Below are 17,932 nucleotides of genomic sequence, written 5' to 3'. Positions count from 1 at the left end.
GCAGTTGAGTTTGTTTAGTGTTTGCCTTAGTGCATGTAATTCTGCCTCAGGGGTTCATGTCTATTTAACTAGCTCTTTAAGCCATGTGGAATTGTGTTGGAAAATGCATCTGATTTCTATCTTGATCTTCCTCAAGCCTGGTTTGAACCCTGGGAATGCAATTGCAGCCTTCAATACCTCATTACTTTCAGGTGGAGGTTTTATTCTTTAGGGTTTACTGAGATGAGGTTCAGAGAGAAATTCTAAACCAAAAGATTTATGAGGGATGGAGGCTATAGTGTTTAAGACCTGGAAGAACCCTTTTCCTGTTAGTAGCAGTTGTTGAATGATAATGCATGGTGTGTCGTCACCCCATGTTTTTGGTGTGACTTTTAATGTTCTGATTTGGAAATTGACATTTTTAATATTCTTACATTAACTATTTTTGTAAAATATGTCACAGTATCCTTTGCAATAGCAGCAAAAACTAAGATAAACTAAAATAATTCACAAATTACATATCTTACATAATGTAAAACTTTTCTTTTTAGGCATATGGATCGGGCTGTGATATTGTTATTTTGGCAAATGACTTTGAATGTGTGCAGATCATTCCTGGTGCTAAGCATGGAAACATCCAAGTCAGCTGTGTGGAGTGTTCTAACCAACATGGAAGAGTAAGGGATTTATTTACTTTATTAAATGTCATCTTTTAATGTATTTAACAATCTCAGAGAGTATTCTTATGCTTTTATATAAGGCTTGCCTACACTTTCTAATTATGTATTATATCTTGCTTAGATGGATGTTAATAGGAGTGGGTAAAATGATAGGTTATGTACAAATTTTAAAGAGCCATTAAGCTGATAAGTGATAATTAATTGTTCTACCTGTATATACTGTCTTAAAAGATTTGTAGGCTTCATATTCCTGTGTGTACTAATATTCTGCCAGTTGATAGTTCTAGCAGCTATTAAGCCAGTAGCAAGGAAGTAAACTTTTATCTTCTATATCTAGCATACCTTATCTCTCCCAAATTATAATAACATCAAATTTTTATCAAGAAATGTAGCAAGTTGTTAGCATCTAATACAATATTTGTCATGTAACTGATGCTTTGTAAAGTTTCTGTTAATGAAACTTTGTTGTTTGAAGAATGTTAAAGTTCATTCACTCAGACTTTAAACAGAGGATTTATTTTAAAATAATTCAAGTTTCATCATATGTTCCTCTCCCCCCAAATTTCACACATAATATACATCAAATTTTGATTATATGTAAAGTAAATATAGCATATTTGCTGTATATTCTAGCAATTCATTAAGGCCAATGTTGTGTAGCAGAGTTAAATGTTTCTATGGGAATATAAGAATGATATTTTTCCTGTAATAACTGTAATAATTTAAACAGTTTTAGTGTTCTAAAAATTGTTCTTTACTAAGTAATAATAAATTTTATCAAGGATATGTTAAATCGGAATATTCATGGTAATAAATAGTAATCATGCAAATTTATGCCAAATAATAAATTGTGGTATTATATCATTTCTACTGTCCTACCCTGCTGTTTGTATTAAGCTTTAATATTTGGGTAAATGTGCCACTATATGGCAATCCAATGATAAAATTGACATAGTATTGAAACACTGAATTTTCTGGTGTTTTCCGATGCTTGTTTCTTGCTTTTCTGAATTTTGTCCCCAGTCGTTCTCCCTAAGTATTGCTTACTCTTCAGAAAACACTGAGAGTGTCAGATTTCTCTCATTAATTTTTTATTGCTCATCTCCCTATTCCAAGCATGGTAGCTTTAAACCTTCTTAGAGTTGTTAACGATAGTTGTCAGAGATGCATTTTAAGAAATTATTTATGTGCTGGTGATGATCACAACAAACAGATACTCTGGGAGCAAAATTTTTGTTTTTGTTTTCTTTTTTTTTTTTAATATAGAAGCCCTTGGTTTTCATAACCATGTTTTTACTTTTTCTAACCTGGTTGAAGGTAAAGTAAGCCCAAATTGTGACATCTCTGATTCACTGTCTTTTATTGCCATCTTCTCTTATTTCATTTATCCCCAGTCCTTGTGATGATTACTTTCAAATTTATGACTTTGTATTAACCAGTTATAATCATTCGTTCATTCATTCATTGACATGTTGAATGTGATCACTCATAACACTTTTTACCTCAGTGTTACCGTGGCCAGGCATTTTAAGTAACTCTCCCCCTACCATTGTGGAGTACAGCTTTTTCTTGGAAAGAAAGTTAGATATTAAATAACAATTAAAATCACTTTTTTGGGGACTTCCCTGATGGTCCAGTGGGTAAGACTCCGCGCTCCCAGTGCAGGGGTTCCGGGTTTGATCCCTGTTCGGGGAACTAGATCCCACATGCGTGCCGCAACTAAGAAGTCCGCGTGCCGCAACTAAGAAGTCCGCATACTGCAACTAAGGATCCTGCATGCTGCAACTAAATATGCCTCAACGAAGATCCTGTGTGGTGCGACTAAGACCTGGCACAGCCAAAGTAAATAAATAAATATTTAAAAGTAAATAAATAAATACACTCTGAGTGACTATAGATACTAAAAATAAATAAATAAATGAAATCACTTCTTTTGCATTAGAGTGCCCTGAAATCACAGTAGACCTTTTCGGCTTGCCTTAAAAACATGTATACCTAATTTAGCTTTATAGGTTAACCCATAGACCTAGAGGTGTGAGAAGAGATGGTTTTTGGTCTGTTCCCTGTAGTTGTTTCCCTCTTGCCAAGAGGAAGATAAACTGGGAACTGGCTTTCAAGGAATTATTGGAAAACAGGCTCTGGTAAGCTCCTAGGAACAGAGGAATTTGTGTTTCTTCTCATCAGGCATGTGACGTGGAGCAAAGTCCTCTTGGCCCCCAAACTCCTCCTAGCTTAAGTCCACTAGAGATGTCTATATCACCTGTTTCTCCTCCAGTTGCAGTGGATGTCTCTCTGGTTTCTCCTTAGTCCATTTTCTCTATTCCTCCTTCTACATGGTGTTCCCAATTGGTATTTTTTGTTTGATGGTATAGTTAATGGCATTTTATTTGATATATTTTTAAAACCTGTTGCTCTTTGATGTCTTTTTCTACTTCTTATGGTTTTTATATTATTTTCACTGGATTGTAAAGTTTCTGACAGATGTACCATTGAAATGTGTCTTCGTTAATAAAAGTTATTTCTGTATTTAAAAATGAAATTTTTATAGGAAAGGATGATTTCTTTGAATAGGTCAACCTTGTATTTGATATGGAAAATAAAGCCTGAATTTTTGATAAGAGAAGAGATTCTTAAGTCCAGTACTTTTCCAGTTACATTTATGGAAGGGAATAAACCATAAATACTGTATTGGGATTGTATGTAATCAGTTTATACATTATTGTGAAAAGAAAGTTACCTTTATTTTCTCTTTTCCTTAAATATTAATGCTTTGTTCATTCTTTTTTAGGTTGCAGCTTCATATGGTAATGCTGTTTGTATTTTTGAGCCCTTGGGCATAAATTCTCATAAGAGAAATTGTGTAAGTATTAAATGGTAGTAGAAAAGTTTTATAATTGAGTTTGGAATCCAGTTGACAGCAATAAAGAGCTCCTTAGCAGCTGGTGCTGAAGGTGGTCTGGAATATCAGTGTGAAGTTTGTCTGGTGCTTTATGGTAAGATCTTTTACATTCACTAGGAATATATTCCTAGGCCTTTTAGAAAATCAGTTTCCTAGAATATTGCTTATTGAGATTTGCCTTGTTAATTGGGATCTACCCCCAGGTGAACTCCTGTTGTTTCTTATCTAGATTACTAGACTAGTCTCCTGTCTAATATCTATCCTCTTGCCCTTTGTCTGTTCTCAGCAGAGTAGGTCATGACACTTCTCTGCTAAACACTCTAATGGCTCCATACTTCTCTCACATTTAAAGCCAGAAAGCCTTAGAATGGACTACAGCCCTTCTTCCTCCACCCCCGCCTTGCCCCCCACACCTGCACCCATTTATTACCTCTCAGAGCTCATCTACTATTCTTGTCCTCTCTGGTCGCTCCAGCCACACCGGCATTTTCACTGTTCTTTGGATAGTTACCTTCTCATCTTTGAGCCTTTGCATTGGTTGTTCTTCTGTCTGGAATGTCCTTCTTTCTCTAGATAGCTCCAGGGCCAGTTCCTACAGATCCTTTAAGTTTTTGCTTAATAATACCTTCTCGATTAGATGTGCCTTGACCACCCTTCCCGTTTTTTAAAAAAATAATTATTTTCCTTAATTTTTTTTTTTGGCTGTGTCGGGTTTTAGTTGCGGCACGCGGGATCTTTGTTGAGGCATGCAGGATCTTTTCGTTATGGTGTGCGGTCTGCTCAGGTTTCTCTCTATTTGTGGCGTGAGGGCTTCTCTCTAGTTGTGGTGTACGGGTTTTCTCTCTCTAGCTGGGGTGTGCGGGCAGGCTCTGTAGGTTTCGGCACGTGGGCTCTCTCTTTGAGGCAGGCGGGCTAAGTTGCCCCGAGGCATGTGGGATGTTAGTTCCCCGACCCGGGGATCAAATCTTCATCGCCTGCATTGGAAGGTGGATTCTTTACCTCTGGACCACCAGGGAAGTCCCTTGAACACCCTTTTAAAAATTGCCAGTTGGTTCTCCCACTTTCCTTCTAACCTGCCTATCTTTCTATTTTTAAACCTTTTTCAATAGAGCACTTATCTTGTTTATTTATTTATAGATTACTATTTAGAATGTAAGCTCCATGAGGGTAGGGAGCTTTGTTTCTTTTGTTCACTGATGCATCTCAAGTATCTGGAACATAACAGGTACTTCTAAATATTTGAATGAAGGAGTTAGGAGCTTAGGTAAACTCACTGGGTGCTGAATTATATTTTGTCTTAATATTCAGAAAATCCAATATGGTTAGAAAAATGTTTTAATTTTAAAATTACTACATGCATTAGAACTCCACCGTCACTCACAAATAGTTAAAACTGCCAGTGTGAAATCTGAACGCCAAGATTTCACCTCTTGACGTATTTACCAGTAATTAAAAAAAAATTGTATTCTTAACTGCAGTAAATAAGTGGTTTTGATATTTTTCATTAAATGTATGTATATGAGTTTTTTTTTACATTTACCCCCAGAAGTACAAATTATATCATAGTCTCTTCCCTATGATAATATTATGAAATGCATATTAAATTTTCAGAGTACTGGACTTCCCTGGTGGCGCAGTGGTTGAGAGTCTGCCTGCCGATGCAGGGGACACGGGTTCGTGCCCCGGTCCGGGAAGATCCCACATGCCACGGAGCGGCTGGGCCCGTGAGCCATGGCCGCTGAGCCTGCGCGTCCGGAGCCTGTGCTCTGCAACGGGAGAGGCCACAACAGTGAGAGGCCCGCGTACTGCAAAAAAAAAAAATGTTCAGAGTACTTAAGAGTCATCGAGAGTACATATTTAAAAATTCAGGGGCTTACCTGGAGGCACAGTGGTTAAGAATCTGCCTGACAATGCAGGGGACATGGGTTCGAGCCTTGATCCGGGAAGATCCCACATGCCGTAGAGCAACTAAGCCCCATGCGCCACAACTGCTGAGCCTGTGCTCTAGAGGCTGTGCGCCACAACTACCGAGGCTGTGCTCTAGAGCCCATGAGCCACAATTACTGAAGCCTGCGTGCCTAGAGCCCATGCTCCGCAACAAGAGAAGCCACCTCAATGAGAAGCCCTCACACTGCAACGAAGAGTAGCCCTGACTCGCCACAAATAGAGAAAGCCTATGTGCAGTAATGAAGACCCAATGCAGCTAAAACTAAATAAATAAATTTATAGAAAAAAAATCAGATTCCATAAATAAATGATACAAATGAACTTATTTACAAAACAGAAACAGATTTACAGACTTTGCAAACAAACTTATGGTTACCAAAGGGGAAAGGTGGGGGGTGTGTGGGAGGGATACATGAGGAGTTTGGGATTAACATATACACGCTACTATATATAAAGTAGATAATCAACAAGGACCTACTATACAGCCCAGGGAACTCTACTCAATACTCTGTAATAACGTATATGGGAAAAAAATCTGAAAAAGTATAGATGTATGTATGTGTATAACTGATTCATTTTGTTGTACACTGGAAACTAACACAACATTGTAAATAACTATACTCCAATATAAATTAAAAATTAAATTTAAAAAAATGGAAAAAAAATCAGATTCCAGACCTCACTCCCCGAATTTCTGCAGTGTAATTGGTCCACAAATTACACTCTGAGAAGCACTAATGGAAAGAATGTTAGGGATAGCTCTAGTTTTAGGAATGATTTTATATTACTGTAAATAGTTCTGTTGAGCAGTATTTAAAATACTGTTGTGACTGTTGTTGGGTCAGCAGTGATAGGGTTTAAAAAATAACTTTTTCCCTGATTAATAAATATAAAATTACTTTTGGACACTGACATTCAGGTTTTTTAGTTGTATTTGAAAATTCCACCTCTAGATAGTCATGAAATCTTGAGTAAATTATTTTATTGTTAAATATTTTAAAAGTATTATAATAAGAGAGGGCATTGCCATTTATTAAATTATTACTTGCCAAGCAATTGATGTATAACTTGCCTATAAAAAGCCTTGACATGGCTTTATATTGCACTATACTTTCACAAAAGGGCATTTTTTTTCTTTTTGCGGTACATGGGCCTCTCACTGTTGTGGCCTCTCCCGTTGCGGAGCACAGGCTCCGGACGCGCAGGCTCAGCGGCCATGGCTCACGGGCCTAGTCACTCTGCGGAATGTGGGATCTTCCTGGACCGGGGCACGAACCCTTGTCCTCTGCATCGGCAGGCGGACTCTCAACCACTGCGCCACCAGGGAAGCCTACAAAAGGACATTTTATGTTTGTCTACTGAAAAGAGATATCTAAACTTTTTTACTTACTGTATTTCATGGGAAAGCTGCGACTTTTAAATCTTTCTACACTTTAGAATGGAAACAGTAAGAAAATAGAATGGAAATTATTCAAATATAGGTCAGGTTTGTGGGTTTTATATATTATATGGTTCAAATTTGTTGGCTTTTTGGGAGGTGTATCTAGTTTTATTTTAGACATTGACTCCATAGGATTGTGTTAATTTGTACTTCTTTCTAATGTGCGTTTACTTTGTTTTTATAAACATTTATTGAGCATCTGTGTACCAGTCATTACAACACTGAATACACAAAGCTCATTGTGGCGTAATCCCTGCCCTTGAAGAGTTGCAGTGTAATAGGAGAGTCAGATATATAAACAAATAATTCAGTGTGACCAGTGTTATAATGGTAGAATGTAAGTAAAAAGTGCTCTGAGTGCTGCCAGGATGTCAGAAGAGGCTTCACTGCAGAGGTGATGATTTAGCTAGATCCTGATGTAACCATAGGAGTTTGTAGGCGGAAAAGAGAGGGAGGGATACCCTAAGAATAAGAATGTGTTTATAGGGGCCTCCCCTGGTGGTCCAGTGGGGAAGACTCTGCGCTCCCAGTGCAGGGGGCTTGGGTTCCATCCCTGGTCGGGGAACTAGATCCTGCATGCATGCGGCAACTAAGAGTTTGCATGCCACAACTAAGAAGCCTACATGCCTCATTGAAGATCCCACGTGCCTCAATGAAGACCCCGCGCAGCACCCCCCAAAAAAAGATTGTGTTTATAGACATGGAAGGAAGCCTGGGAGACATGCTTTGTTTGGGTGTGGCAAACAGCCTGATATGGTAGAATAGTAAGTGGAATCATTGGAAATTATTTTAAAAACAGTATTTTGAAAATAATAGTGAAATATTTACATCCTTGTTTCAGATCATAGTCTTCAGTTGAAGAAAATGATAATATGGTTGTGCTTGTGGATATTACTTTGAAAACATATCTTTCTCTTTCTTCTTTCTCTCTCTCTGTTTCAGCAACTCAAGTGTCAGTGGCTTAAAACTGGGCAGTTTTTTCTGAGTTCCGTGACATACAATTTAGCATGGGACCCTCAAGGTATTTAGCAATTATCTTTAGAAATTATGAAAAGTTAATATTTGTTTTAAGTGTATGATTACAATGTGATGTAGTCTCCCATAATAAGAAAATGGTCAGTAGTAGTCTCTTTTTGCTAGTGAATGAGCATACTTTTTTCTTTTTCATGTACACTGCTTTGTACAGTGCTTAATTTACTGTTAGTTCTGTGCTTTCCCCCGCTACTTTTGAATGTTTTGTTCCAAGAAACAATGATGATTTCTTTCATTAATTAATGTGCTGCACTTTACTCTTACTGTGTTTATTAAGAAATAAAATCAGAAGTAAAACAAGATAAGAAAAACCCTATCTCACTTTGGTATTTGTATTTCGGGAAATTACTGTCTTTAATATTGAAAGTTTAGAAACTTTTGATGATAATGGCTGTTGTCCCTTTTTACATTCACAGCTAGTGAGGGTAATTTTAATAGTCCATGTAGAAAAACAAATTTCATTAATCTTTAGTTATGTCTTATATCCTGAGAATATTCTGTGTTGTATATATTCTGTGTTGAATATTCTGTGTTGGGGTTTGTTTTGTTATTCTACATCTGTTGTTATGTTTTTTTTAAAGTTTTACCTGATAGACAACTAGCTCTTTGTCAGGAGGCTTTTCTTTTTTGTTCTCAAGTTTCCCTCAAGTTTTCTTGTCAGTGGATTCTAACTTTTAAATGGATATACTCCACAAGTGTTTTTCATAGACAATATTGCTTATTTTTCACAGAATAGTTTATAGACCTAAGCAGAAGCCCACATGTGCGTTTATTTCTCTAGATAATCCTTGCTTATTCATCTGAACGTTCTTTAATTTTCAGATAACAGATTGTTGACAGCAACTGATTCTATTCAGTTGTGGGCTCCTCCAGGGGGTGACATTCTGGAAGAGGAGGAAGAAATCGATAATAAAATCGCTCCTGTTTTAAATGATTGGAAGTGCATCTGGCAGTGCAAGTTAGTGTCTAACTCTGTTATGTTCATTAATTAAAAAAATGCTTCCTGAGATACGTTCTTAGAAGCCTAGAAAAATAGACTTTTTCTAACCAAAACCCATTATAACATCATCCTTTAATCTGTGCTACAATTGATTGTTTTAAAAAAGGATGAAAGTATTTTCATAGTTAATAACCTCAGGACTTGGGTTGAGAAGGTTGATATGTAGGAATTATTCATTAATGCATGAGATATAGGTGGGATAGGGAGAGGGAAGATGTGAAAGTTGTGAGACACTCTTTCAGGTGGAAGGATTATGTGAAGGGATCCATTAACAATATGGAGTATGTGAAGGGATCCAACTAGCCAGGGAAGATGATGAGCTCAGTTTTCAAAATGTTACATTAGGATGTTGGTGGGGCATGTAGGTTGCGATACCATTTATGCATGTTAATTGCATTCTTTTTTGGCTCCCGAAAGTGAGCTTTGGATTAGCTTTAATGAATTAATTTGTATTTTTAGGGAGGTGAAATATTTAGATTTATTTTTAGAGAGGTGGAAACACTCTTGTTTTGATGATGTTATGAAAATCTTTTTTTTTAATTAAAAAAAATTTTTTTTTGACCATTTATATATATAGTGTTCCAGATTTTTAAAATGCTAACTGTTCAGTTTTGTTTTTTTAGAACCTCAGTATCTGTACATTTGATGGAGTGGTCCCCTGATGGTGAATATTTTGCTACTGCTGGAAAGGTAAAGGACCAAACAAAACATAAACAGAAAAAACAAAACAAAAGTGTTCCTTGTTCATTCTCATTTTCAGTTTTTTCATCTGTAAAATTAGGATAATCCTACATTACAAAGATGGCCTGAGGAATAGTGATAGTTTTTGTAAAAGATCTGCTATGTTTCCCATAGGTAGTTGACGTTTGGTAAATAATGGCTATTATTTTTATTCTTATTTGACCCTCATGAAAATTTATGGTTTTTAAAATTAATTTTTAGGTTTAAAAAATAGCATATGTACATAATTTGAAAAGTAAAATATTACTACTAGATTTACAATGAAAAGATGCACTCCCTTCTTCTAACTCTTAATTCCTGTGTCCTAAAGGCAGTGATTCATAAAATTGCAGCTTAGTATTTCTTTACATATTCTTTAGTAACTTGATTATGCTCCGATTTAAAATTTTTTTAATTTCTTTTCCTTTTGGTTTTATGTATAATTTCTGGCCATGCAACTATGGAGGCTGAGACTTTAGTTCTCTAGCTGATGTCCCAACCTCATCTCCACTTAGCACATACACATATTCACTTCCCTTCCTCCTGTCTTTCTGATATAAGCATCTCATAATATTTGGGAAATTCACTGTTTATTATTCACATTATTAAGAGTGTGTAAAAGATTTTTCATGGAATAATTACTTTGGCGTTAGTAATTACTTTGTTTTACTGTTTGCTTAGTTTTCTATATACCTAATTCATCCCTCACACCTCTGACATTCTTTGGATCTTCTCTCAGTATAATCCCACGTAGGAGGTATCCTGGAAATGTCTGTTCTCTTTGCTCCAATCTGGCTTAGTTGTTCTCTGAGTCTAAAATAATAGAGCTCTCATATCAGGATTTTCTTTTACCAACCTCGGGAGATTCTCTTTGCCCATCTCCTTTGTTAAATTCCCCGTTACTTCACATCATTTATCATCTTCTTTCCTTGTTTTGATGGAGATATCCTCCAGTAGGTTCCTGAGAAAAGATGAATGGGAAAAAAACATTTTTGAGGCCTTGCAAGTCTGAACAGGCCTTTCTTCTTTGTTATGCTTTATTTGATTGGGCATAGCATTGGGTTGGAACTAATTTTCCTTCAGAATTTTAAAAATCGTGCTTCTGTTGCCTTCCAGCTTCCAGTGTTGCTGTTTGAGAGGTATAGTGCCATTATGACCATGCTCTCCCAGCTCTAGCTTTTAGAGGTTTTAAGAATGTTCCCCTTATCCTGGTGTTCTAAAATTTCAATATATCGTGGTATGGGTCAGTCATCTATAAATATTTTAGTATGTATCTCTAAGGGATAAAGACTTTTTTTGTGCAGGCAATCTGATGCGCCTGTTCAGTCTGAAAACTCATGTCCTTCAGTTCAGGGGGATTATTTTATATTATTCCTTTTGTGTTATTTCCTTCCTTTCGTGTTCTCTTTTCTCTCTTTCTGGATCTCCCCTTATTCAGATGTGGATCCTTCTATACTGATCCCTAATTTTCTTTTTTTTCCCCCCCTTCTTCATTTTTTTTAATTTTTTTTTTTTTGTTTAAATTCTGGTTGGAGTGTGCTTTAACTTAGAAATAATTTTTTCCTACTATCACATTTTTGATTTTCCAGAATATTTTTCTGATTCTATGAATACTCCTTTTTAAATACATAATATTTCCGAAGTATAAAATGAATATATATAAAACATATATAAGATAATAATTAAACAAGTGCACATGTATGTACCTGCTACCCAGTTGAGACAAAGGACATAAAACTAATGGGTTACTATTTTCCTCTTGCATCTCCTCATTTCCCCCTCACCTGTGCAACCGGAATCCTGAATTTTATGTTTTATTTCATTGCTTTTAAAAAAAAAATAGTTTCACAGGTGTAAATTCCCAAAGAATATAATTTTTATTTTTGAATAGTTTTGAACTTATAAAAATGATACCATATGGTTATTGAAATATACCTTCAAGATATTAAAAAATAAATTTGTGACGATTATCAATTATGTACTTCTTAGTTAATGTATTCAGTAAGAAAAAATTACATTTAAAAATCACAGGTTAAAGTTTAATTGTATTTAGTTGTTGTGTATGAATTAAAATTTCCATATTATACTTTACAAGGCAAGGATAGGTTTTCCAAGAACATCAGAATTCACCCAAGGCTTTTTGAGTTAATCTTTAGTTGCAGAACACTCAACTGTTTTGTGGTTGAACAATTACTTGGCACAGAGGTAGTTAGTTGCTCAATAGTTGATGACATTATAGACGGGAAGACTGTATAACATTATAGACAGAAAGATTGCGATCATGTGCGGTTTAGCAGTAAACTAATAAATAACGGTTTCAATGTAGTGAGGAGTGTAAAAAATATTTGGAGGTATCTGCAGCAGCTGTCATGTAATATTAAAACATCTGTGATTTCTGTTAGAGACTAAGTCACAAGTACTGCTAACATCATTTTGGTATGTTTATATTCATAACTGAAATTTAGCATTTCCTTCAATTAGCAGTTACAAAAATAGAGAAGTAATTTTTTTCCCCTACTCAAGTTCATTGTAACTCTGGGTCTTGGTTTTCTTGGTTTCTCAAGAAGCAGACCCCCAGACAAGCATTCGAGTTCAAGTAATTAATATGGGCAATGCTCACAAAAAAATATACTGGATTTGAGGCAGGGAAGTGAAGGTGCTTAAAAAAGGGTGTATTATCATGCAGGTGATTAACAAGATTAAATCTCTGGCTAACTCTGGGAGTTAGTGGTCCTCACAACATTATGTTCCTCACACTTGTTCTTCAGACACATCACACATACACACGTGGGTTGAAGGCTGGTGAGAGCAGAGCATTAATTCTCAGCACTTACAGACAATTCCTGGAAGACTCAGGCAAAGGTATGTGGCTGGTGTCAACTGAAACTGGCTCACTAAAATGCTAACGCATGAGAGGATACAGTTGAGGTATCAGAAATATTTTTTATATCTTGAATTCTATCTGCAGGTGCCTTGGGTCAGAAGACCTCAGAACCTCTGGTCTAAAATCTGGACATTTAATTTTTTGCCTTCCACATTTAGATCTAAAACCTACGTGGAATAGTTTTAGGTATGGTTTGAGGAAGAGGTCAGGTTTCACTTTTTCTGTATGGATATCCAGTTGTCCAGCACAATTTGTTGAAAAGCCTCTTGTTTCTCTATTGCTCTTTATTGCCACCTTTGTCAAAATCAAATGTCCATACTAGTGTGGCTCTGTTTCTGGATTCTTTTCTCTAGTCCACTGGTCTTTCCTTGTAGTAATGCCACCTTCGTTGCTATAGCTTTTAAATTGTCTTGATATCTGGTAGAGCAAGTCTTCCCATCTTGTTTTCCTTCTTTAAGATTATCCTATCTATTTTTGGCCCTTTGTATTTCCATATAAATTTTAGAATGAGCATAATAAATTTTATAAAACAAACAGAAAACCTCTTGTGATTTTGATTGATATTTCATTGACTCTATAGATCAGTTTTGGGAGAATTGACGTCTTTACAGTTGAGTCTTCTCATCTATGAACATGATATAGTCTTTAATTTAGATCTTTTTACTTCTCCCAGTAAGGTTTTATAATTTTTTCTAGAGGTCCTAAATATCTTTTTTTAGATTCATTCCTAGGTATTTGATATTTTTGATGTCAAAAATGATATGAATGGTATCATTTTATAATTATTACTGGTATATAGAAATGCAGTTAATTTTTGTATATTGGGTTTATACCTAGCAATCTTAATAAACTCATTAATTCTAACAAGTCCTCTGTAGATCCTTTTGAATTTTCTATGTGCATAATTCTGTTATTTATGAATAATGGCAGTTTTATTTCATCTTTTCTAACTTTTAAGTGTTTTGTGTCTCCTTTTTTTCTGCAGTATCTAGGACCTCAAGTATAGTGTTGAGTAAAGGTGGTGAGAGTAGGTATCTTTTCCTTGTTCCCAGTATCAAAAAGATGCCTTTCACTGTGTCGCCATTAAGTGTGATATTTACTGTAGGTGTTTACTATAGATACTGTTTTTCAGATAAAGGAAGTTTCCTTCTTATTTGTAGATTGCTAGGATTTTTCTTTTTTCAATCACAAATGATGTTGAATCTTAGCAAATACTTTTTCTGCATCTAATGATATTATCATTATTTTCTTATTTAATAAGATGAAATATGTTGGACTTATTTTCAAGTGTTAAATAAATCTTGTGTTACTGGAATAATCTCAACTTGATTGTAATGTATTGTCCTTGCTGGATTTGCTTTGCTAATATTTTATTTAGGATTTATGAGATCTCTGTATTAAAGTGAGGCTTGGCAAATAATTTGTCCTTTTTTGTACAGGTATACCTGGTTTTATTGTGCTTTGCTTTTTTGTGCTTTGCAGATAATGTGTTCTTTAACACAGTGAAGGTTTGTTTCAACCCTGTGTTGTCAGATGATGGTTAGCATTTTTAGTAATAAAGTATTTTAAAGTATTAAGGTATGTACATTTTTAAAGACGTAATGCTATTGCACACTTAATAGTTTTTCTCAAACTTTTTTAGATGTTCAGCCTTTTTTGTTTTTCTCAGCCTTTTTTGTTTTTAATGTATACATTTAACACTATAGATTTCCCTTTAAGCTTAGCTTTATCCCATAAGTTTTTTTTAATTCCATAACTTTTGATGTGTATTATTTTTATTATTATTCTAAATATAAATTTTTCTGATTTTCAGTGTGATTCACTTTTTGATTCATGGGTTGTCCAGAGTATGGATTAGAGTCAGGCTCAGTTGTTTTGGGGTGGTGGTGGATGGTGCAGAAGTATTTTATTGGCGGTGACAACTTTTATTTTGCATTATTAAGTAAAACTTACGAGTAATTTTAGACTAATAAATACTGATACTGTTATGATAGCGACTGGTAGCTGTTGACAGTTACGTACCAGAAACTGTGCCTTCAAAAGCCTATGGGGCAACTGTTTTACAGAAGGGGAAACTGCAGTTTAAGAACTTCCCTCAGAATACAGAGATAGTCAGAAGGTGGAGCTGGGATTTTAACCCAGATGTTTTAGATTTCACAGCACCAAAATCAGCTGGCTTTGTATTTCATTGAGAAAATATTTATTGCAAATGCATACGTAGGGATGCTTTGAGGCCTGGGTTGAGTACGCATTCTTCTAGGAAAGGTTTATATAGTTTCTGCCAGGCACCTGGGGGCACACACAGTTTAAACTAAATTCTCAGCTTGGAAGTTGTGCCACACAGTGTGCGCTTGGGTCTCATGAGGCCTGTTTTGTTGTTACAGATGCCCAGCGGAGACTTTTTCCTTCACTCAGAGTTCAGGTGCAGATGAACCCTTCCTTACCATATTCCTTTACAGAGAGGGTTTTTTTCTTGATTTCATCCTTTCATTTAGCGATAGTCCTTAGGGGTCTTTTTCTTTGTTTGTTTGTTTTTTATGGTGTTATGCAGGCACCTCTGATCTGACTTATCACCTTGCGTGAACACCGTGTGTTGTCTCTATGTAGCTACTGTATTTTAAACTGAAGCTCTATGCCATTGGGTGTTGGTAGAGTCCCATATGACAGTCCATGCTCCCACTTTAGCATTTGTGTACTGTGGATTCTTACCTGAGAAAATAGATGTAATCAGAAGAGAACTTTGATAAACTCCCACCACCGAGCTGTATCTGTTCATCTCCCTACATGTGTGCATGTATGTTCTGCCTTCCCTTGTGTTGCCATGGATGAATGGTCTGCTTTTATACAAGGCCAGTTCTTCCACTTGTAAACTAGATTCCGTTTGTCCTTGCTTATTCAGGGACCTCAGTATTGCAGTGCTCTCCTCTCTTCTCAATTAGTTTTCCCTTCTCCATTGGGGCATCACATTAGCATATGTTATGGACTGAATGTTTGTCCCCCCTCCCCATTCATATGCTGAAGCCCTAACCCCCCAAAGTGATGATCTTTGGAGATGGGACCTTTTGGAGGTTAAGGTTAGATAAAGTCATGAGGGTGGCCCTCATGATAGGAACAGCACCCTTATAAGAAGAGATACCAGAGAGCTTGTTCTCCCTCTACCACGTGAAGACACAGTAAGAAGGTTGCTGTCAAAAAGCCAGGAAGAGAGGTCTCAACCAGAACCTGACCATGCTGACACTCTGATCTTAAGACTTCTGGCCTCCAGAATTGTGAGAAAATAAATTTCTGTTGTTCAAGCCGCCCAGTCTATAGTATTTTTTTATGGCAGCCTGAGCTGACTAATACAGCACAGCATACCGAATGTGCTATAATCTTGCCCATTCTAAAACAAACGAACAACAACCATAACAAAAACCGTCTCTTGACCTTCTCTCTCAGTTTCTGTTAATTCTGTGCCCTCCTTATAACACCTCGAAAGGGTTGCTTGTAGCTGCTGTCTCCAAGTTTTTCTCCTCATTTTCTATTGCAATTGTTATTCTCTTTACCCAGAAAAATCCTTCCCCCAGAGACCTGCGTGGCTTTTCCCCTTAACTTCTTAAATGTCACTGTCTCAGTGAGGCTTTACCTAAGCATCCGTTTAAATTGCATCTCACCTACCACTGTACTTTCTATTCCCTTTGCCTGCCTCAATTTTACTTGTAACACTATCACTAGGAGTTTGTATTAGTTTTCTGTTACTGCATAACAAATTGCCACAAACTTAGCAACTTAAGACCACACATTTATTATCCCAGCTTCCGTGGGTTTGGTGTCCGGACATAGCTGGGTGCCATGATCAGGGCACTTTTGGCTGCAATAAAGGTGTCAGCTGGGATGAATTCTGACCTGGAGACTTGACTAGGGCAGAACCCTTTTCCAAGCTCACTCAGGTTGTTGGCAGAATTTATTTTTTTGTAGCTGAATGACAGGGCTTGTAGTCGATTTCCCTCATACATTCTTAATGTTTCTGATTATCTCCTTTTGCTCACCCAGTGTGTGACGTTTGCCTCTGCCGTGTGTTACAGCTGGCTAAACTTTGAGACTATTTTAGGATATATGGTCGTTTGACAGGGTCACTTGTTGCTTTAAAAACTATTAATGAGCCGTGAAAGATGATCTTTATTCATTGTCTAAACATCTTCTGATTATTTGAACTCCCTAATGAATCTGAAAGATACCTTTGTGCTTCAGACAAAAATATGTAAAAAGACTAAAAGTATGTCCTCTTAAATGGAGCAACTAGATTTTAAGCTCCTCAAAGGCGATTCTGTTTGTGCACTGCATAATGCCTAATACATTTTTTCTCTGAATTTTTATTGCACACAGCCTTAGCAATTGATTATTGAGTATGCTTTTTCATTGTATTAGTCATGTTCCGTTAAGCTTTTTTTTTTTTTTTTGCGCTACGCGGGCCTCTCACTGTTGTGGCCTCTCCCGTTGCGGAGCACAGACTCCGGACGCGCAGGCTCAGCGGCCATGGCTCACAGGCCCAGCCGCTCCACGGCATGTGGGATCTTCCGGGACCGGGGCACGAACCCGTGTCCCCTGCATCGGCAGGCGGACTCTCAACCACTGCGCCACCAGGGGAGCACCCCCGCCCCCCTTAAGCTTTTAATGTTCAATTCTCCTAAGAGCTAAGTGTTTCACATTTCTGAGGGAAAGATAAGAATGCCTTTGAGATTGACATATATAAAATAGATAATAAGAACCTACTTTATAGCACAAGGATATATATATATATCCTACTATATATAAAATAGATAACTAATAAGAACCTACTGTATAGCACAGGGAACTCTATTCAATACTCTGTAATGACTTATATGGGAATAGACTCTAGAAAAGGGTGGATAACTGAGTCACTTTGCTGTACAGCAGAAAGTAACACAACATTGTAAATCAACTATACTCCAATGAAAATTAATTGAAAAAAAAGAATGCCTTTGGGGGTTAATAAATTATGTTGTGGATTTTAAAAACTTATTTCTTCACTTTTTTGAGAAGATAACCACATCTTATTAAGATGCTCTTAATAAAAAGAACAGAAACTAACTTTGTAATGTTGGCTTCCTCTCCTCTTCAGTCTGTTCTGCTGCTGTTAATAAAGCCAAGTTTGTCTGACTTGATGAAACAGATGGTGACTGTGATCTACCACTAGAAGGCATTTTCCAGCGCCTCTGCTACACATGACAGAATTTCAGCTCAGGTGTTTGGGGATTCAAATCCAATTACCTTCTGGATTTTTAATATTATAGTTCATTGAGTACTTTTGATGGTAGGATCTATTTTTTTTTAAAAATAAATTTATTTA

The 17,932-nt window shown here is 36.4% G+C and overlaps 1 protein-coding gene across 1 annotated transcript in view; it reads left to right on the top strand.

Moving 5' to 3' along the window:
* DMXL2 (Dmx like 2) overlaps window positions 1–17,932 on the top strand; it is a 162,944-nt gene that overhangs the window by 34,590 nt on the left and 110,422 nt on the right. The window contains exons 2-6 of the mRNA XM_029239122.1: window positions 531–656; window positions 3,448–3,519; window positions 7,889–7,967; window positions 8,801–8,936; window positions 9,602–9,668. Coding sequence (XP_029094955.1) covers window positions 531–656; window positions 3,448–3,519; window positions 7,889–7,967; window positions 8,801–8,936; window positions 9,602–9,668 — 480 coding nt within the window. The remainder of the gene's footprint in view (window positions 1–530; window positions 657–3,447; window positions 3,520–7,888; window positions 7,968–8,800; window positions 8,937–9,601; window positions 9,669–17,932) is intronic.

The sequence above is a fragment of the Monodon monoceros genome, unplaced genomic scaffold (assembly GCF_005190385.1).
Source record: "Monodon monoceros isolate NGI ecotype Baffin Bay Population unplaced genomic scaffold, NGI_Narwhal_1 Super_Scaffold_21, whole genome shotgun sequence".
In the NCBI taxonomy this organism is placed as follows: Eukaryota; Metazoa; Chordata; class Mammalia; order Artiodactyla; family Monodontidae; genus Monodon; species Monodon monoceros.
The sequence above is the reverse complement of the archived record's forward strand: the minus strand, read 5'-3'. Positions and strand labels throughout refer to the sequence as shown.